Source organism: Lissotriton vulgaris, chromosome 7 (assembly GCF_964263255.1).
Source record: "Lissotriton vulgaris chromosome 7, aLisVul1.2, whole genome shotgun sequence".
In the NCBI taxonomy this organism is placed as follows: Eukaryota; Metazoa; Chordata; class Amphibia; order Caudata; family Salamandridae; genus Lissotriton; species Lissotriton vulgaris.
In genome coordinates this window covers 659,231,875-659,254,902 of record NC_141695.1, presented here as the reverse complement: position 1 = coordinate 659,254,902, position 23,028 = coordinate 659,231,875, and the positions used below count along the sequence as shown (strand labels likewise).

The 23,028-nt window shown below is 45.1% G+C and overlaps 1 protein-coding gene across 4 annotated transcripts in view; it reads right to left on the bottom strand.

Moving 5' to 3' along the window:
* TOM1L1 (target of myb1 like 1 membrane trafficking protein) overlaps nt 1-23,028 on the bottom strand; it is a 561,560-nt gene that overhangs the window by 288,837 nt on the left and 249,695 nt on the right. For all 4 annotated transcript variants that reach the window (XM_086930855.1, XM_086930856.1, XM_086930858.1 and 1 more), the window contains one exon: nt 22,316-22,449. In XM_086930855.1, coding sequence (XP_086786981.1) covers nt 22,316-22,449 — 134 coding nt within the window. The remainder of the gene's footprint in view (nt 1-22,315; nt 22,450-23,028) is intronic.

Sequence of the window (23,028 nt, the reverse complement as noted above, 5' to 3'; positions counted from 1 at the left end):
TTGACATGTATAATTACCATTATACTTCATACAGGGAGCACTTGCACTTTGACACTGATGTGGTATGCGTGCTGTCTCAACAAATGTATGTAAAGTTGTAATAGCATACGCTGCAGTCGTTTCACCATTCGGAAGCTTAAAACACGAACCATCTACCCATAGGGTACCATCAACATCCATAAGGGGAGTATCCCTTAGGTCAACTCTAGCCTTCGTTTCTTCCTCTGTACGAATAAAACAATCATGCTGTTCCTGAGGATCCGTCTCTGTAGAGATCGGTAACAACATATCTGGATTCAACAAATTACATCTTTTAATGTGCACATGACTAGCCAACAATGTCAAACCGTAACCTGACAGACGTGCACTAGTAAGGTGCTGTATCTTAGTCCTGTTTAATAAGGTATCCACTGCATGTGGGACCATCACAATCAACGTAGGTATTATCCAATACCAAACCAGCAGACTGTCGGATAGAAACAGCAGCTGCAGCTGTAGCTCTCAGACAACTTGGCAACGCCTTAGCAACTGGGTCTAACTTTGCTGAAAAATACGCACATGGACGCTGCTTGTCCCCAAATGGTTGTGTCAACACTGACAACGCACAACCTTCTCTCTCGTGCACGTACAACGTGAAAGGCTTACTATAGTCTGGAGTACCAAACACAGGAACCGAACACAATGCATCGCGTAGTTCAGAATTTTTTTTCTGACATTTGTCAGACCAAGGAAGAGGATGCGGAGTATCTTTCAGAGTCAATGCTAACAGAGGTTTCGCCAACAGTGAAAAATTGGGGATCCACTGTCTACAATACGATGTAATACCTAAAAAGGCACGCACTTCTCTCTGTGTGGATGGTACATTCATTTGCGCAATTGCTTGAATTCGTTCTGGGGTCAATCTCCTTCCCTCCTTCGACAAGAGATGACCTAAGTAGGTCACTTCCTGGCGACAATATTGCAACTTTGAAGGTGACACTTTATGATGAAGGTCAGACAAATACCGCAACAAAGAAAGAGTAGCCTCTTTACAAATCTTTTCATCATCAGCAGTAATCAACAAATCATCGACGTACTGAATAAGAGTAGCACCAACAGGTAACACTAAACCATCAAGCTGAGTTTTCAACGCCTGACTATAGATGGAGGGACTTTCACAATAACCTTGGGGGGCTCTCTTAAACCGGAAGCTTCAGCCTCCTAATGAGAATCCAAAAATATCCCTGCTCTCCTCAGCAATAGGAATACTGAAGAAAGCATTCTTCAAATCGATGACAGAATACCAAGCTGCTGAAGCAGGAATCAAAGTCAACAAAGCAGTAATATCGGTACCACAGGAAACTGTGGCACGACAATCTTGTTTACCTCTCGAAGGTCGATCACAAACCGGTACACAGGTGGCTGAGAAGCATCAGTACGTTTAAGGACAGGCAAAACAGGACTGTTACAAACATTACCTCTCGTTTCCTCAACTACACCCTTCTCAACCAGATCATAGACAATCGCTAAAAGAGGTCTCTCACCATCACTCAAGATCTTGTATTGGGGAATACGAGGTAGCCTAGCATTTGACTTAAGGGTGACAACATAAGGTGGAATCTGCAAAAGACCAACGTCATTTGGACCTGTAGCCCAAAGTGTATCAGGAAGCGAACGCAATTCCAGTGGCAAACAATCCTTAGACACATATATTGGGGAAATCCCTTTCTTACCGAGGGTAAGTTGTACTCCTGAAGGAGAACAATGTAATGTTGCATACAATCTTTTCAGCAGGTCCAAACTCAGCAGATTCTCACCACAACCAGTCGTTAGAATAAGTGGAGCTTCCAATTCACAAGGGCCAATGGAAAGGGACAAAGGACTAGAAACCGGATTACGAACTGGGGCGCCTGAAAATCCTACTGAAACATTGGTCAAGCCAGACAAAGGTGTGCCAGGAAGTTTAGAGTGCATAATAGAACTCTTCATCGCACCAGTATCCAAAAGAAAAGGTTCTGCCACACCTGATGTAATCACTTCAACATAAGGTCCACTCTGATGTACTGGAACTGACACAACTCCCTCACTTTGTCCTTGGCTGTCCTAGTTATCATTATAACCAGAACTCTCACCTTCGACATAGTAATCCTCAACATAGTACTGGGCAGACTGACCACTCGGAACATTCTGTCTGTCAAAATAATTCGCAGAATTCTGTAGGGAAGAGGAACGCTCATTCTGAGAGATCACACCACGTCCCCTAACCCTAGGAGCTTGCTGAAAACTACCACGACCTCTCTGACCAGATACACCATTCGCACGCTGTAACAAAGCCGGGCAACTATTCTTGTAATGACCTTCCTCTCTGCAATAAGCACACTGATTAGGGCCAGGAAAGAATCGCTGAACATAAGGCTCAGGCTTCTGTAACAATCCCCGAAATTGTGGAGGTTGCTGAAACTGAGGCTGATTCTGACTAGGCGGATAAGCTTGCTGCAAAAGAACTTTCGTCTTTAACTCTTTAGTTTTCTTCTCCACTTTATCCTTCTCATCTTTATCCCTATTATCATAATATTGTGCAGTAGCCAATATCTGGGCCGACGAAGAGACAGCCCATGAACTCTCAGAGTCCTTTAACTTATTAGAAAGTTCGGGAAGCAAATTAAAAACAAATGTATCCACAAACAACCTTTGACCACCTTCCGTACTCATATCCTGACCACTATGATCAATAAACGTTTCTTCAAACCTCGTGAAGAAATCAGACACACTCTCGTCTTTCTTTTGCTTACATGCTGCTAACTTATCCCAATTCACTCGTAAAGCGGGCATCATTGTTTTCATCAGATTAATAATTCTACCTGGTAATTCTGAAACTAGAGGTTCAGGTTTAGCACCTCCTTCCTGTCTACCATCTGCAGCAACAATATTTGCCCAGGTATCACCTAATTCAGCAGCATGATTCTCATGACGAATCTTCGCCCACAAAGGTTGAGGGACTACATTACCCATCAACATATTGATGTCAGCTAAATTCATAATACACTCTTCAACGGTCTGGGACAACTCCTTGTAATAACCAGCAGGATTCTTACGAGGGTCAGGTAAGGTCTGCTGAAGAGCCAAGACCTCTGCTCTCTTCCAAGGGACATGTACCCATACTCTCTGAAAATGAGCTGGAGCGGCCTAAATACCCAAATTTACATTAGCATGAGCTGCTTCTTTCCATACAGGAGGAACTTCTCTCATAGGGTACTGTTTTACTTTCCTCCTAACAGAGGAATCAGGTTCATACAATGTCTGAGGCGAAAGTCTAGATCTGAAAGCAAGTATTGTCTCTAAGGCATCTGTAACATCAGATTCCACTATCATTCCTTTAGCAAAATCTGACTGAACATTGAGCACATCCTGCGGAATCAGACCCAACTCATTATCTTCCCATTCCTGACACAGAAAAGTACACATTACATTCAATCAGTCAATCAATCATAACACTTGTATAGCGCGCTACTCACCCGGAAGGGTCTCAAGGCGCTTGGGGGAAGTGGTCGCTACTGCTCGAACAGCCAGGTCTTGAGTTGTCTCCTGAAGGCGAGGTGGTCCTGGGTCAGCCGAAGGTGGATGGGGAGGGAGTTCCATGTCTTGGCCGCCAGGTAGGAGAAGGATCTGCCTCCGGCGGTGGCTCTTCGGATGCGTGGTACGGCGGCGAGGGCGAGGCTAGCGGATCGTAGCTGGCGTGTGGGCGTGTGGAAGGTCAGGCGGTCGTTGAGGTACTTGGGGCCCAGGTTGTGGAGAGACTTGTGTCCTTGGGTGAGGAGCCTGAACGTGATCCTCTTGTTGACGGGGAGCCAGTGCAGGTTCCTCAGGTGGCCGGAGATGTGACTGCGTCGAGGGATGTCCAGGATGAGTCGGGCGGAGGCGTTCTGGATGCGTTGTAGTCTTTTCTGTAGCTTGGCTGTGGTTCCGGCGTAGAGGGTGTTTCCGTAGTCCAGTCGGCTTGTGACGAGGGCCTGGGTGACCGTCTTCCTGGTCTCGATCGGGATCCATCGGAAGATCTTGCAGAGCATGCGGACGGTGTGAAAGCATGAAGAGGAGACGGCGTTGACTTGTCTGGTCATCGAGTGGGAGGAGTCCAGGATGAAGCCCAGGTTGCGTGCGTGGTCTGTCGGCTTGGGGGCGGTGCCCAGGGCTGGGGGCCACCAGGAGTCGTCCCAGGCGGAGGGTGATGGTCCAAGGATGAGGACTTCCGTCTTGTCTGAGTTCAGTTTCAATCGCTGTTCTTCATCCACTCGGCGACGTCTTTCATCCCTTCGTGAAGGCTGGTTCTGGCGGTGCCGGGGTCTCTGGTGAGGGAGAGGATCAGCTGGGTGTCGTCGGCGTAGGAGATGATGTTAAGGTTGTGTTGGCGAGCGATGGCTGCGAGAGGTCTCATGTAGACGTTGAAGAGGGTGGGGCTGAGTGATGATCCTTGCGAGACGCCGCAGATGACTTCGGTGGCCTCGGAGCGAAACGGGGGGAGGCGGACTCTCTGTGTTCTTCCAGCGAGGAACGAGATGCTCCACTTCAATGCCTTCTCTAGGATGCCGGTGTTGCTGAGGCGTTGGACTAGGGTGCGGTGGTAGACAGTGTCGAACACGGCGGAGAGGTCCAGGAGGATGAGTGCCGCTGTTTCCCCATTGTCGAGAAGGGCTCGGATGTCATCGGTGGCTGCAATGAGGGCGGTCTCGGTGCTGTGGTTGGCTCTGAAACCTGACTGCGAGGGGTCGAGGGATCCATTTGTCTCGAGGAAGGCGGCAAGCTGTCTGTTGGCGATCTGCTCGATGACTTTGGCAGGAAAAGGGAGGAGCGAGATGGGGCGGAAGTTTTTGAGGTCGGTGGGGTCCGCTGTTGGTTTCGTCAGTAGGGCGCTGAGCTCAGCGTGCTTCCAGCTCTCCGGGAAGGTGGCGGTGTCGAAGGAGGTGTTGATGACGTCTCGGAGTTGGGGTGCGATGGTGGAGTCGGCCTTGTTGAAGACGTAGTGGGGGCAGGGGTCAGTCGGAGATCAGGAGTGGATGGTGTTCATCGTGCGGGCTGTGTCTTCGGTGGTCACTGCGGTCCAGGTGCGGAGGGTGGCGGTGGGGTGCGTTGATCCGACGGTTGGGTGCGAGGATGGTGTGCCGAAGCTGTTGTGGATGTCGGCAATCTTGCGGTGGAAGAACAAGGCGAGGGAGTCGCAGAGATCTTGTGAAGGGGTGATGTCGTTGTTGCCGGTGCTGGGGTTGGAGAACTCCTTGACGATGCTGAAGAGTTCCTTGCTGTTGTGGGCGTTGTTGTCCAGTCGATCCTTCAGAGACTTCTTCTTGGTGGTGCCGATGAGTTGGTGGTGCTTGCGGGTCGCGTGTTTGAGGGCGGTCATGTTGTCAGTTGTCCGATCGAGGAGCCAGGCTTTCTCGAGGGTGCGGCAGGTCTTCCTGGAGTCCTTGAGTTTGTCGGTGAACCAGGGGGCCTTCTTGCTTCTGGGTTTGCTGGGAGGGTTCTTCAGTGGTGCGAGGTCGTCGGCGCAGGCGGTCAGCCACTGCGTGAAGTTGCGGGCTGCTTCATTGGGGTCCGGTGTGCTGGCAGGTGGGTTCTGGCTGAGGGAGGCAGTGAGCTGGTCGGCGGAGATCTTGCTCCAGCTTCTGTGAGGAACCTGTTGCGGGTGGTGGTGGGTAGTGGTTTTTCTGAAGCTGAAGTGGACGAAGCTGTGGTCGGTCCAGTGAAGTCCGGTGGAGTGGCTGAAGGCGATGTGCTTGCTGGATGACAAGACGGGGTCAAGCGTGTGGCTGGCGTAGTGGGTGGGGGTGTTGACCAGTTGCGTGAGTCCGAGGTTTGCGAGGTTGTCCAGCAGGGTGACGGTGTTGCGGTCCTTGTTGTTCTCCAGGTGGAAGTAGAGGTCCCCTAGGAGGATGTAGTCGGCGGAGAGGAGGGCGTGTGGGCTGATGAAGTCCGACATTAAAAACATACCTTTGCTTAGGCGGTTCCCACTGAAAGAAAAAATCCATAACTGCTGGCAAATCATACCTCGGAGCATTTAAAATCCACCTACGAGCCAACAAATCCAACACTGTCCGTTCTTCAGAACTAGGAAGCTGACTACGACTCTGTTTGCGTTCCGAAACAGGGGTCATATTCAGTGACCCAAACAATGGTGACAACAGATTAACAACAGTCTCAGTCATTCGTTTTCGAGCAGAAGGGGAAGAAGTAGCCATAAGAACAGGAGAATAAGTATTTTGAGGCAAAGAAGGTGTAGGGACAAGAATAGTAGAAGTCGAAGATGCAGAAGCAGAAGGCAAAGCTGGTAGCAAGGCTGGCGACCCTAGAATGGGTTGCGCAGGAGGAGGCAAAACCATCTGTGGAGCAATGGGTGGCTGAACAACAGCAGGAGGTTGAACAACAAAGGGTGGGACAACCGGGGGTAATAGAGGCGCAGTAGCACCCTGCACATAGGGAGGAGGCAATCTCAGTAAATGAGAGATCAAAGGATCTTTTTCAAGGTCTTCCATCACTTTCGGAGGAGAAGATGGCAAGGCCGGATAACATTTATCTATGGCTATGCAACGCTGTCTATCTAAGACTTCACTCGCACGCACTTCTCCATCTTCCTTAAACTGTCTAGCAGCTTGTAGTACTGACATATTCTTATCTTTCCTATCTCTCTTTGCTGGCTTAATTTCTCGCTGTTTGGCTTCCTTACGCCAAAGGCGGAAAGAGTCAAGCATTGCCGGCCGGGCTTTCTTCTTAAATAGCCTAACTTCTAGATTGTCTAAAATCTCTGTTTCAAAACTACCATGTGGGGGCCATTGCAAAACACCATCTTTTTTCGTGTAGCGAACCCATACTTCATTGTAAGTAATGGGGCCCACTCCGTGTTTAGAATAGATCTCATAAGTCGGAGTTCCAACCGGAGGTATCGGACATGAATCCTCCAATCGGGAATCCCTGTTACTACCACAAACAAACCAATTACCAAATTTACCAAGACCAGGCATCTTGCTCACTAGTCTGGTTTCAAACTTCAAAGGGAATCAAAAAATGATACACTCAAAAATATACAAGCCCTTCGGCTTTGGGTACTGCAGCAACCAAATCAAAACCAAGGAACCAAACAAAGTCGTGGGAGCGACCCACTTATACTTAACCAAATATCTGTCACGCCACCAGAAGACCGTCTATTGTCTCGCTTTACAAACATCAATCGGAGGGTCCAAGACAAGGCGACAGTCAGGGCAGCAGTCCTTCGTAGCCGTTGGAAAGCGGGAAGCCCCGCAGAAAAGACCTTTGGTCCACGTCGACATGCAGGGGTCGATGAAGTGGGGGCCCTCCTCCAGAATTTCCTCACGTGGCTCCTCGCAATCTTCGTGCTTGGACCGGTACCACTGAAGTTGCCCCACGTTGGCCGCGCCAACTGAAGAACTGGGTTCTCAAATACTCAGCGGCGCCAGGGACACGCCCAAAGTCCTCTGGGTTCCCTTGCCTTGGTATACAGAGACATGGAATACTTCTAGGTGGCGTCAGAGATCAAATTTATTAGCTGCAGCTAGTAGCAGAAATCCCAGCAATACAACACGGTGTACAACTCAAGAAACTGCTCAATTTTACTAAGGCGAGAAATCCCTATTTATACACAAAAAGGTACATTTAAAATGCACGCCCCTGCACCAAAATTCAACCAATAGAAAATACATGACATCACACAGCATCATACAGTAAAGATCATTTTACAGTGTCCCAACCCCAAGTTAATATTTAGGCATATCTAAATAATAATCTGGAAGGCCCGGACAAACCCTTAATTGAAAGCGTAACCCATGAAATGAAGAAACAGTAAAGAAAAGTAGTTTCAGATAATGTGCAAGATAACAGAAACGTAAAGAAACTTAAAAGTTAACAAATGTCTTGAATGGTGATTGGGAAAGTGGATAACGATCTTGCAGGGAAATTGGCAGGGGCAATTCCAGGTGAAAGGCCAGCTTCTGAAATTAACTCCAGCGCACGAAGAAAACCTTAGTTAATGAATACATGACCCACAAAAGGTCAGACTGCTTTGCTCGCAGACTAACTTCTGAGGCCTACGTAAAAGGCAACACCAGATGGCAGTCACGACGCATGGCAAAAACCCATGTTTAGAAAAGAAAGTCGTAAGGAAAGAAACAATTTAGATATTATTTAGGATAAGATATGTGCAAGGAAACTAAAGGTTAACAAGGTCCTGAACAGTGATTGAAGAACTCAGACAACGATCAGCTAGTGAAACTGGTTTTGCAAAAGGTCAGTTTCAGGTGAAAAGGGTCACTCTCTCTGCAGTTCATTCAGAGTCAGAAAAACCCAAGTTAATATATGCACGAACTCAGAAGGCCAGGCCACTTGCTCGTTGGGCCTACTTCACAGGCCTACGTGAGGGCAAGACTAAAATGGAGTCAGGTTTGAGAATTACAGAACCACACTGATCAGCAGTGGAAACGTAGCCAAAGCATCTGAGTTGGCAACACCATGTCAGAAAAAATGTCTAGGGGAAAGCAAAACGTTTAGGGAACTTTAGCCAAAAAAGTGCGAAGTCCTACAAGCACCAATAATGCATTGATGAAGGAAATATGTGTACTCCCAATGTGTACACTGAAATAAAGTCACCTTCACACTCAGTTGAGTAGCTATGTTAATTTATTCAAGATGCAGGAATCAACTATCTGGCTGGGAGAGGCTCTGCTCTGTAACTGTCCTTGCTCCAAGCGTCATGGAATTACTTAATGGAATGGAATTCCAATGGTGAAACCGAGAGCGGGACAGAACATAAGAGTGAGACAATAGAATATAGCATGCACTTTATCCAATGCTTGTTACACTGGGCTTAGAACAGTAAATAATTTCAAATGTTTTCAATTTTTTTAAATATTGATTATTTGTTTCATTTTTGTATTTTAAATGTTGTATTTCCAGATACAATTTACTATTCTATAATAATTTTGAAATATGCTCTTATATTGTTTACAAATTGATAATAATTCTATTCATATTCTGTGTTATATTCACTAATGTTATATATTTGTATGTAGGAATTATTTTTATTAGTATCATATATTTATTATAAGTTATAATTCAATATTAACATCTCTTTTGATCATTGATACTTGTTTAAAACTAGACATATTTTAATAAAATATTTCTAAAGTTAATAAACTAATATTTATATGTGATATATTTGTATACTTGGTTTGTTATAAAATGTTTTTTTTTTATTAATGTTATTATTATTTTAAATAATAATATTGTTAATTATAATTAAATATATAATTATAATTGCCAATATTATTGATTACAGTAGTTTGGTGCACACCATTTTTTAATTTGGATATCTCTATGTATACTAAGGCCCTTATTTATGGCAATTCGGAGTAAACGACGTGCGTCTGAGTCTAGCGCACAATTAGAGGAAAAGGACATACAGGAGATAATATTAGTATATCAGGGGCCTATCACGGTGGCGTAATCACATGATTAACATTTGGGGTTGTAAAGTTGTTAGGGACATGTAGTCCAAGTACAGGGTATTTGTAGTACCTCAAACAGATAGGGCGGTCGTCTAGATTAAAATTTGGGGCAACCTTCAAGATTGTATAAGTGTTGTCTGGAAACAGGCCTCAAAGGGTCAATTTGGAATGAAGTGGGTTTATAAGGAGATTTGAGGTATGCCGTTAATGTTTTCAATGTCGCTTTTTTGTTGAGTTGAATCCAAGGAATGCAGTCATTTAGGCCGCTCTCATGGGTTTTCAACCGGTACACCCATCGTTGTTCTCTGTCCAGGAGTATTTTTTGCAGGTTGCCAATGCCCTTTACTTTTTCTATCACTGTCCACCTTATGTCTGTGTCTTTATGTTGTTGCTCCTTATAATGTGCTGTTAGCTTTGTTGCTGTGATGCCATGCCTGATTGTGCTCCTATGTTCGCTAATACGAATCCTAACCTTACGACTTGTCATGCCCAGATAGGTCAAGTTGCAGCGGCATTTCATGAGGTAAACCACCGAATCTGAGTTGCAATTCATGTGTGATCTTCGTTTCCAAGGTAAATGTAGGCTTAGATCAAGGCTTTTGGTGTGCTCAGTGAACTGGCATACCACACATGACCCACATGACCTGTGGCTGAGGGATTGTTCCACAATGTCAATTGATTGTCGCCTTTTGGTTTATATGTGCCTTTGTGGACAAGTGTGTCCTTTAGGCTTTTGTTTCTTCTGAATGAGAACATTGGCTTCTCATACGTGAGTTTGTTGGATGTCAGTATAGGACGCTTCTTGTTAATTATTTTTTTCACATCATTAGAAGATTAATTGAATGTTGTGACACAAATCATTTGTTCTGGTTGCGTCCTCTCATGAGTTTCAAGTAAGGCCTCTCTCAGGGTATTTCCTGCTCTCTTCTTAGCTTTTTCGATAATTTTTGCAGGGTACTCTTTCTGTTTCACTTTCTCTGTTAGGATCTGTGCTTCTTTTTTGTAATCTTGGAGGTCTGAACAATTTCTCAGAATTCGTAAAAATGGTCCCACTGGAAGATTCTCCCTGAGGGCACGTGGGTGTGCACTGTTGAATCTTAACAAGCTGTTTCTGTCAGTGGGTTTGGTGTACAGAGAAATAGTCAGTGTACCTTCACTGGCAGTTACATTGATGTCTAAAAAGAAGATTTTTTCTCTGTTCATGTTCATGGTGAAGCGTAAATGTGGGTTTAACCCATTGATCCAGTCTGTGAATTGTTTTAAACTTTGATCATCACCATTCCAAACTAACAGGACATCATCGATATATCGGTACCATTTGCAGATGTTACTGGTGTATGGGTTCGTTGTCCATATATATCGGTCCTCAAAGTAACTCATGTATAGACAAGCGATGTTAGGAGCAAATGTACTGCCCTTCGACGTACCATGGACTTGTAGGTACAGCTGGTTTTTGAACTTGAAGAAGTTCTCTGTGAGTGCCAGACGTATCAAGGTAATTATCCATTCAACTGGTGCTGTCCATTGCCAGTTTTCTTTTTGTGCAGATCTTCTATAACTTTAATGCTTTCAGTTTGGGGTATACTGGTATACAATGCCTCAACATCTAGACACACCAAGATGTTTTCCTGTGGGTCATATTCAGTGTTGGTCAAGAGGTTAAGCAGGTGTTTCGTGTCCTGTTCGTATGATGTTATACGTGTGACCAGAGGGCGTAAAAACAGTCTGTATATTTAGACAGGGGTTCCAGAATCAACCCTATACCCACGACAATGGGTCTACCCGGAGGTGGTATTTTCCCTTGATGAATTTTGGGGATTGTATAAAACAGAGGTATCTGTGGATCCTCTTGGTTGAGAAACCATGTTCTTTTTTGGTGATCCATTCCTTCTCAAGGGCATCTGCTGTTAGTTTGGAGATAGTTTTCCTGAGTAATTGTGTTGGGTCTTGGTTGATCATTCTGTAAAATTTGTTGTCAGCCAAGAGGGTGCGACATGCAGTCCTATTAGCATTTGTACTTTGGACCACTGTTGCTCCACCTTTGTCAGCAGGTTTTATAATTATCTCTGTCCTGTTTCTCAATTTCTCTAGAGCGGTTCGCGCCTTGTTACTCAAGTTGTTAAATGTGTTCCTCTTTGGTTGGAGTTATTCAACTTCTTTGACTACTGCTTCCTCAAAAGTGAGTACCTCTGGGGGCATCATGGATGATGGAGGAAAGAAGGTTGACTTAAGTCTCAAGTCAGTGTAGCTGTTAATATTTGGGGGGTCTTTCTTTGTTGGAAAACATGTCTTCAGCCTAATCTTTCCGAAGAATTCACCCAAATTGCATCGTAGTTGGAATTTATCAAGATAGGTGGTTAGAACAAATCCAAGATCCTTCTCCAAAATGGCAATCTCATCTGCAAGCCAAGCTACCAGAGGGTTAAGAATAGTTTATTTTCATTACTTTTGTGATTCACCCTGGCAAGGATTGTGGTTGTTGCATAAAAGAGGTCACAGCTTACCTAAAACCAATGGCCTAATTTCTTACAACTCTACAATGCATGGTGGCAAAAAATATAATTCTTGGCCAATCAAACTTAGGTAGTTTAGAATTACAGTTCAAGATCATTTGTGACCCAAACTAAGTTCAATCTTTATACCAAGATTAGTGTACATCTGTTCTACAGTTTTTTGTCTAAGAGAGAAAAAAAGATTCTATTGGAGTGAAAATGAGAAACTGAACTTGTTCATCCAATTAAAACATGTATTGACCTATTCATACTGATCCACGAAAGTTGAAAATTGACATATAACCTGTGTCAAATGATCAATATGGCTGACATATTTGATACAGATTTGGAGAGTATTTAGCAAGTCAAACACCACTTTACCTATTTATTAAGCATCTGAATATTCTGACACCAGTACAATATTGCATAACACTATCCATTATACTGGAACCATGATTTCAATTGGTGTCTTGACCCTGACTTGCTTGTCTGCAGCCAGTGCAAACTACCCCGTGCCTTCCCTTCCATGTTCTTCATGCTACTTTATTCATTCTGATCCTTTCATTCACTTTCCTTGTCCAGTTTGACTGCCCTTTCCCTTTCTGCCACTTAAAGCATTACACATTGAAGTAGACACCATCTGATGCACAGACTGCTGGCTGCAGCAACCACTAATAACAGATGCCTGTTTGAAGGAGGACCAAACTAAAAGACTAACAAGCCACTATCAGCAGTAGAACACAAATGTCCCATGATCTAATGACCCATATTCAAGTAACCAAGACAATCACATACCACCCTCTGGCCACCCACATCTGTTTCTTTTGCTATCTCATACTTTTCTTTTTTCCAAGCCGTCCAGAAACAATACCAAGTGGCTAAATGGCGATGCCAATCATCAACTGATGCCTCTTTCAAAGGTGATAACAATAGTATTAGTTCCATGCCACAATTAATGAAAGCAGAACATTGACTCCCATGACCTACTGACCTCTTGTTATCTGTCTTTCCTTCGTTGTTCTAAATATAAACGTAACCACGCCAGGTGACCAATGTAAAGTGCAAATGTAGACTGAGATGTTGGCTCTCAAGACGAATTAGCAACTTCAGAGCTAGAAACCCTGCATCCTAGTGTGGTGTAGTTTCTACAAAACTATGTAGGATCTGCATGTTTAGACAACATAAACTAAGGGATTGATGTCGAGACTGATACCAACAACGACCACAACACCAGCACCCTGCTCGACAACCTCGCCAACCTGGGACTCAAGCAACTGGTGTCCACCCCCACCCACCTCGCCGGACACACACTCGACGCCGTCTTCTCATCCAGCACAGACATCGACTTCAGCCACGCCACAGAGCTTCAATGGACGGACCACAGCTGCGTCCACTTCACCTTCAAGAGAACGACGACCCACCAACACCAGCAACACACCGCCCGCAGAAGCTGGAACAAGATCACAGCAGACCAGCTCGCCACCTCCCTGAGCCAACACCCTCCTGCCAGCTCAGCGAACCCCAGCCAGGCCGCCGATAACATCACGAAGTGGATCAGCAACTGCGCGGACGAACTCGCCCCGCTGAGGACCCCGCCTAGCAGACCCGGCAGCAAGAAGGCCCCATGGTTCACCGACGAACTCAAGAGCTCCAAGAAGAACTGCCGAGCCCTCGAGAAAGTCTGGAAAAGGAATCCGACACCGGACAACAGGACCTCCTACAAACTTGCCACCCGGAAACACCACCAGCTGATCCGCGCCGCCAAGAGAACAGCATTCAAGGACCGGTTGGACAACAACGCACACAACAGCAAGGAACTCTTCAACATCGTGAAAGAGCTTTCCAACCCCAACGCAGGAAACAACGACATCACCCCATCGCAAGACCTCTGCAACTCCCTCGCCTCCTACTTCCACAACAAGATCACAGACATACACAGCAGCTTCAACAACCAACCAACGCACACCACGACCGACCAGCCACCCCCCCCCACCACCACCCTCCACGCCTGGACCCCGATCAGCACCGAAGACACCATCCGCACGATGAACTCAATCCACTCCGGATCACCAACCGACCCCTGCCCTCACCACATCTTCAACAAGGCCGACGCTGTCATCGCACCCCACCTGCGAGACATCATCAACACTTCCTTCGACACCGCCATCTTCCCCGAGAGCTGGAAACACGCCGAACTCAGCGCTCTACTCAAGAAACCAACAGCGGACCCCACCGACCTCAAGAATTACCGCCCCATCTCGCTTCTCCCGTTTCCAGCCAAAGTCATCGAGAAGACCGTCAACAAGCAGATGGCCGCCTTCCTCGAGACGAACGGATCCCTCGACCCCTCACAGTCCAGCTTCCGAGCCAAACACAGCACCGAGACCGCCCTCATCGCCGCCACCGATGACATCCGAGCCCTGATGGACAATGGAGAAACAGCGGCCCTCATCCTCCTAGACCTCTCCGCGGCATTCGACACGGTCTGCCACCGCACCCTGGTACGGCGCCTCAGCAACATCGGAATCCAGGACAAGGCGCTGGAATGGATCATCTCCTTCCTCGACGGAAGAACACAGCGAGTCCGCCTACCACCGTACAAGTCAGAGGCCTCCGAAGTCATCTGCGGCGTCCCCCAAGGATCATCCCTGAGCCCCACCCTCTTCAACGTCTACATGAGCCCCCTCGCGGCCATCGTACGCAAACACCACCTCAGCATCATCTCCTACGCCGACGACACCCAGCTGATCCTCTCCCTGACCAACAACCCCGCCGCCGCCAGAGCCAACCTACACGAAGGGATGAAAGAGGTAGCCGAGTGGATGACGACCAGCCGCCTGAAACTGAACTCGGACAAGACGGAGGTCCTCATCCTGGGCTCCTCTCCCTCCGCCTGGGACGACTCCTGGTGGCCTCCCGCCCTGGGCACCGCACCCAAACCGACAGACCATGCACGAAACCTGGGCTTCATCCTGGACTCCTCCCTCTCCATGACCAGGCAAGTCAGCAGCGTCTCCTCGGCGTGCTTCAACATCCTACGCATGCTACGGAAGATCTTCTGGTGGATCCCCACAGAGACCAGGAAGACCGTCACCCAGGCCCTCGTCACCAGCCGACTGGACTACGGCAACGCCCTCTACGCCGGGACCACCGCCAAGCTCCAGAAGAGACTCCAGCGGATCCAAAACGCCTCAGCCAGACTCATCCTCGACATCCCACGATCCAGCCACATCTCCGGACATCTGAGAGACCTTCACTGGCTCCCCATCAACAAGAGAATCACCTTCCGCCTCCTCACCCACGCACACAAAGCCCTACACGACCAAGGCCCGAGCTACCTCAACAGCCGAGTCAACTTCTACGCTCCCAAACGCCACCTCCGATCAGCCAACCACGCCCTCGCCGCCGTCCCCCGCATCCGAAGAGCGACTACAGGAGGAAGGTCCTTCTCCTACCTGGCCGCCAAGACCTGGAACTGCCTCCCGTCCGACCTGCGCCTGACCCAAGACCACCTCTCCTTCAGGAAGAAGCTGAAGACCTGGCTGTTCGAGCAGTAGCGGCACCCCCCCCCCCCCCCCCCCCAGCGCCTTGAGACCCTATGGGTATGTAGCGCGCTTTATAAGTGTCACTGATTGATTGATTGATACCAGACACCCACACAGGATGTTAGCCTTTACACCTGCTAGCTCACAGTGCCACTATAAGCTCCACATTCTTACCAAGGAGCGAATAGTTTCTGACAACTATCGAACATGACAACCCTGACTACTATTTGCTGGAGTGTCTGCATGCAAAGACTTCAGTGTTTTGGGTCAGCACGCAGGTTTCTCCTCTGGTTTGCCCAGAAAACATGTGGTACTTATATACCCGAAAGGTACCCTCAGGGATTCTACTTAGATGTGTCATGGTACTGTGGGCATGTCAGCCAAGGAAGACAATATGGGTGACCCTTGTACAGAGTTAATATGCAGAAGATGGTAATCCTGCTGTGCTACTAAGAATCCCCATGCATAATAAATAAGGCTAGATTTCGGAGAAAACCACACAACATTTATTCAGCACCTAATTGTGTAAAATGTCAGAGCCAGAACCATTATGGTAGGATCGTAGGACAAATGTAGGTAAAAAGTCGTGCAACTAACTAGGCCTATATTGGGGTAGGGTGCTTTGGGGTTCATAACACCAGTCATCACTTCCCTTGATCATGTGCATATGGAAAGTGGGAGGAAACCACATCACTACAATCACTTTCACATGATTGCATGACAAACCTTGCACCAGCACACCTCTTGCCGCAACCCAAAGAACCCAACTAACATCCCACTCAACATCTGTTTTGAAAATATTCAAGTCTGGTTGTCCAAGCTCTAACAAAACTGAATACAACCAAGAATGAATTTATTCTCACAGTCGGTAATAGCAAACTCCAGGTCCTAAGATAGGTGGACAAGATAAACTTGGAAGACCTTATTTCTTTATGTGTCAGGAAGTTCGCCTTTCCACTCTGAAAAGCATTTCATGTGGTGGTCTATTTTATCAATGGACTTCAAACATTTTACTGAATCTATACATGACCCACCTGCCAGTACTCATACTCTTGAAAACAAGCCACATCATTTATAATGCAGTCTACAGTGCTACCCAGCAGTACCTGGCATCCAAAATATATCAGGATGTCTCCAAGAAGTATGCAGCAGTAGTATTAGCAGACTAGGTATTGGGAGATGCAAGATGTAAACATGATGCAAAGTTATCCACCAAGTATGAAATGAGATCCCACTAGAAATCCACCCGTGTCTATCCATCCTTCACTTTAGAAAGGAGATGAAGAATCTGTCCTCCAAGCAACACCATGTCAGTGTTTCATTGCAAACTTGCGTACTCCATGTCCCCATGCTTTCACAAATCTATACTCCCCTCTTTTTCCACTCCCATCCCCACTATAGGTACCTTAACTTTTTCTTCCTCATTGTGATCTATCCGCACTACCCAACTAAGCTTAACCCATCCAGCCAACATCTGCTCTTCCTCCATGTACAGCACTACATCACATTTAGCTAATTCTTAGTATACAAACACACATAAATGTCGAACAGGGACACAGACATACCTTTCTACTTAAGTTTGAGGCATCACTCAATAAGATATCCCATTTCTGCACCCTTGAAAGCATTAAGTCCACCTAATATTAACCATTTCTAAAAACATAGCCTTCTGAACTTTCAAATTAATGCTGTTCAGTCAAAGAGGTCATAAATTGTGTGGTGGGGGGTCTCAAATCCAGTCGCTTTCATAAATAACATGGAAACCACTAAAGGCATCTTCCTGCGCAGATAACTGGAAAATCTGGCGAACGAACAAACACTACATTTTGGATGGGTGAATTTTAGTTCAGCTTTTTTTAGCTATAAAGCAAAAGGTGTCTAGTGTGCATGAGGTAATGCTGCACATGACTGTAAATGCAAGTGAATGCCATATATTCCTCGAAGACCAATGGACGTTCAGGATGTTGTGCATTGTGACTTTGAGAATGCGCACATTTACATTTACCATCAGTGTTAAATATTTGAAATTGGGTTTCTGGTTGGAAGAGGTATGCACCCTATTCAAACAGGAGTAACAATTTTAGTCAGGGTAAGTCAGTAACACACTCAGTGAACCTGTGCTCACCCTCTGGTAGCTTGGCATGGAGCAGTCAGCTTTAACTATGAGGCAATGTGTAAGTATTTGTGCACACCACACACAGTAACACAGTGAAAACACCACAAAGGAGTCCACACTAATTTAGTAAATTAGATCATAATTAAAAACAAGACCAAAATGAGTAAAATGCAATCGGTCAAGATGTAATGCAAATATAGCCCTTAGAAGGAAATAGGACACAAAGAGTAAACAGGTTGCACTGCACCAGGACAAAGTCATGAGTTCAAGCCGTCTGTGATGGAGCTAAGGCTGTCTAGAGGACCCATGCAGGGGCGTTGAAAAAACACCCTTATCCTTGTCGCAGCATGAGATGCGTCGATGATCCCCAATTATTTGGGGGGTTGCGCCAGATTTCTCCATAACTGCACTGATGCTTCAGTTACATTGTGCAAAGCGCTGGTTCTGAGTGCAGCATTTCCGACCGTGGCATGCCAGGTTTATCCACACTGAAAGGCCGATGTGTCCATTTTCTCCATGCAGCGGTGGTGATGCATTGGTTCCAAAGCGATGGCTCTGAAGGCAATGCAGTGGTTCTAAGAGCAATGCGCTGGTACGGTCCCAGCAACAATGATGATGCGTTGATCTTGCAGCAGAAGATGCGTTGGTTCTGATTGGCACATTGGCTAAGATGCACAAGTTCTTGCTGATGCAGCACTTTAAAGTCACTTCCAAGGGTCCTGGACTGGATTGGCACCACTTGGCAGAGCAAGACTTATAGCAAGTGATGTTCAGGTGCTGAGTTGAAGATGACAGTGAAGCAGTAGTGGCTGGCGTAGGGAGTGATGCAGGGTGGTGGGGCCGGGCAGGGGAGGAGCAGGGTAGGGGGTAGTAAACTATGGCATATGGCCGAACAGAGGTACGTAAAAACATAAATAAATAAAACAAAATTCCTTGCATGCTGCCTTGACAAATGCGATGCAGAGTGCGCAACAACATTTGTTTTATCTATTTATTTGTTTACTTACCTCCGTTGGGCCGTATTCTGTAGTTTACTACCCCTCACCCTGCTCCTTCCCGCCCTGCCCCACTGCCCCGCAGCACTACCACCACCAGCCACTACTGCAGTGAAGTCTTTGATATTCCGGAGACTTCCGAAACAGGAGGTAAGCCAATAAGCCCTTGAAGAGTACTTAGGTTCTGGGATGTACAGATGCAGCTCCCTTCCTTCTCACTCCCAAGCAGGAAGCAGCAGGCAGCAGGCCAACACAGCAAAGCAGTTCAACAAAGTGGGATTCCCTCTTGGCAGCACAGTAGTCCTTTTTCCAGCTAGAATGTCCTCATTTCCAGAAGTGTTCTTAGATTTGGAGTCCAAGGATACCAAACTTGGCTTTCCCATCTCTTCCCAGTGAGAAATGACACTTCTAAAATGTAATAAGGCAATCCCAATGATAATCTATGTGAGATATAGGTTCTGCGGTAGTGAAAAATGAATTTTAGTGTATTTCACTATCAGGACATGTCAAACTTAAAAGTACACGTCCTACTTTTTAAATATACTGCACCTTGCCCATGGGATGTCCAGGGCCTACCTTAAGGGTGCCCTATATGCAAAAAAAAGGAAGGTCTAGACCTGGCAAGTAGGTTAACGTTCCAGGTCGAAATGGCAGTTTAAAACTGCACATGCAGGCTCTGCCATGGCGTGCCTGAGGCATGTTTAAAGGGCTACGTAAGTGGTTGGCACAATAAGTGCTGTAGGTCCACTAGAAGTATTTTGATTTACAGGCATTGGGCACAAATTGTGCACTTTACAAGGGGCTAATAATTAAATAAAATGTGGCAATTGTGAATAAAAACAATGTTACCATATTTAAAGTAAAGAGCACATGCACTTTAACACTAGTTAGCAGCAGTAAAGTGTTCAGATTCCTAAGGGCAGCAAAAACGAAGTCAAGACCAGGTGATCAGAAGGCAAAATGTCAGGGAAAAGCAAACCAAGGATGCCAGGTCTAACATTAACATACATCGCAAGTCAAAAACATAAATACAACTATGAAAAAAGGTTAACATGGGTAATACTGCATTTACATGTAAGCTACAGGTTATGTTGTTAACAAGGTGTAGCATAAGCTAATATTCACGAACAAAGCACAGTAACCAACAGAGTCTGAGTGACGGCGTGTGTGAGGTCCATTCTCTAGAGTGCCCAAGTGCCACACCTATCATAGACACATGCAGGCCCAAAGTTATGTTGACTCAAAAAAGGAAACAGTAAGCTTGACAAAAATGAAACATAACAAATCAACAAGGTCTGTGTGGGCAAGACCTGTACCTTGGTGTGTCTCACTAGAACACTCACCATATACTGGTACATCTCATAAGTGAAGTTATGTCCTCTTAACAAGCATAGATTGATGCTGGTGAACATTGCCCATTGGCAGTGGTAGAAGCCCACAGCCTAGGCATTTCAACTGTACTACAAAGTTTGCAAGCATCAATGAAAACACATTATAATGGTATGCCTTGGTGTCTAGAGAGTCACCCCTCAAGATGGCGTTCAAGGGCATCTTTAACGGTAGTAACATTGTTTTAAGCTACAATAATGCTATATGATGTTCACCACAGCCACTGAAAGAGTGTAAACATTTAAATGCCAGTGAGGCTCCCAGGAAAGAAACTAAAGATAGGGAATTTAATGATGATTGAATGTTAATAATGGGTGTAAGAAAAAAACTTTAAAAAAATAGCAAATTCTAACTTTAAATGTAATTTACTCTCTTTCCACCAGCTGTGAAATGATCTGCTGACCCTTGCTAGTGACAGGAACATGGGCACGAAAATACATTTTGGATGAGGGACAAACATACAATTATTTTACTTCTTTAGTATAGAGCTGATGGGTTCCTCCTAGCCACAGTTGGATGACATTCTATATAAAGTAAGCAGATGCAATAGTCTCTTCAATCTTCTGGATGTGTTGTAGACTAATATTCTGTTATTAGAAGACGGCTTAAGGTGGTGAAGTATGCAGGAATGGAATGTTTATGGAGGAATGGAATATCTATGTGGGATCTTGCATGGAGTACACATTGATTCTTATTTGACAGTTATGGATAAGGAATGTTTTATCAAAACTTCTAAATGCCTTTTTGTGATTACTGAAAGTCTTAAAGTTAGGATTTTTTTCAGTTTAGGAGTAGTAAAGTTAGGACTCCTAACTTTAGGACTCCTAAATGACTACTGTGTGAATACCGAAATGAGTAAGTGCCTTCTGTGAATACCAAAATGAGTAAGTGCCTTCTGTGAATACCAAAATGGTAGTAAGTTTAGGATTTTGTCTTAAGTTAGTTCTGGGAATCGGGCCCTAATTGTTTGTGCTCTGGAGCTGTGGAATCATGAAAGGCTCATATCTCGGCTGTTTCTTGGTGGACAATCTGTCAGTATCATATCACTTTAATATTTTAGACAATACCAATGTGAATATCATTGTTTACAAATCTGAAACTGGATCTCATTTGGGGAAGCCGGAAACGTAAGATATACAGATCAAATCGATTACTATTCTTTTTGCTTCCCATTTGTCTTGCCGAAAGATCAAAAAGCCCACTAGCACGAGGCTGTAGAGAACAGAGGGGCAATTGTATCAAAAAAGAGTTTTGCGATTCTCAATGTTTAGATTTTTCGAGAATCACAATTAGAGACTCGCAAAATGCAATGTATGTAGGATTTGCAAAAATGTTTGCAAATCCTACATATTCCTTATTTGCGAATCGCAAATTGAGATTCGCAGATAAGGAATACCTTTCCATTCATTCCTATAGGCTAGGAGGCCCATAGGAATAAATGGGATGACATTTTCAATTTGCGATTAGCTATTAGAGAATCGCAAATTGATAATGCAATTTCAAGGTTGCAAGGGTGCCAAAAGGACAGCCTGTTGCACCCCTGGAATATGAATGTGTGCACATGTGGAGCACATATATGCCTAAGGGCATGTATGTGCGCCACATGGCACTTTGAAAAATGCACAAAAGTGCATTTTTCAAAGAAATCGTAAAGTACCACCAACTTGAAGTTGGTGGTAATATGCAATTCCTTAAGGCCGAATCGCAATTTGCAATTCCTTAAATGCATTCACAAAATAGGGAATCGCACATTTTGCCCTTCCTTATTTTGCGAGTGTTTTTTTCTTTCACTCATTCCACACAGCTAAATTTGCGATTGCAAACGCTGAAATTCTGCAATCACAATTTAGCTTGATACATATCCCCCATAGTTATGTGTGTGGTTAGTCAAGTAATAAAATATCGATACAATGTTTCAACTGTAAAGGGTGATGAAGTCTAAAATTATTATACAGGCATTTTATTGGCATAGGGGATATTTAAAATGGCTCAACTAACCAAGCCTTAGAGGGCACCATTTGTTTCTTGCAACACATTGATATGAGGCGCAATTGTCTTGAGGAATTGTCTGTATTTTGAAGGATTTAAAATATAATTTTAAGCATCATGTCACTGTTATTACCTTTTTATAGTCCATAACTTTCCAATATGTTTCTTTCGCATTAGTCTCTCCTATTTTTGTTAGATACAACCTAAATAAGTTGTCTGCATTTCATAACGTTGAATTTCTGCAGATCAAACTTAGCCATGATTACCAAGTGTAGCCATTAAAGCAATTTTTTGATTTAGCTACCTTTCGTATCTCAGGAAAACATTGTTTAGATCATCATTGACTTGTATGAGCTCAGCTGTCACTTCATCGTTCTGTACAGCCAACAGCAGCTCCATAATCCTCTCCTGCATACTGCGACATGCTGTGTTCAATTTCTAAGAGATATAAAAAGATACAAAAAGAGTTACATGATTTTTAAATCATAATCAATTTAGAGAGTGCAGTACTTCAAGTTCAACAGTCAAAGAGTTTCTTGGGAGGTTACTCCAGTCATTTACCCATTATTGGGGCTGCATACCACTGCACGGGTGCTGCAGCTATCATTCTGTCCTTCTGTCCTATTTCATCCCTATTGCCATGCACAGTGCTCCAAGGATCACCAAATAGATGTGCACAGTGATATAATTTCAATGTGTACACTGGCGTTGCTATTTACCTCATGTAAGCAACGTTCAGCAATTATGGATTGATGGATTTATTCTTAGTTGTTGCATGTCTTATGTGAATAGTTTATTCAACTTGGTTTTTCTTTTGCATTTGTAATGAAAACCAAACTATAAGATCTAGAATGCAATGATAAAAACAATGACTGGCAAGGTTATTTTCCTAACAACCAGTTTTACTTAGCTGAATGAGTCAGTGGTTCAGTGGGAGATGCACTGAAAGAACAGTATGGATTTGTGGCAGCTGATACCTGGAAGCAGCAGTGGGGTGGGGCGGGGTGGGGGAAAGGG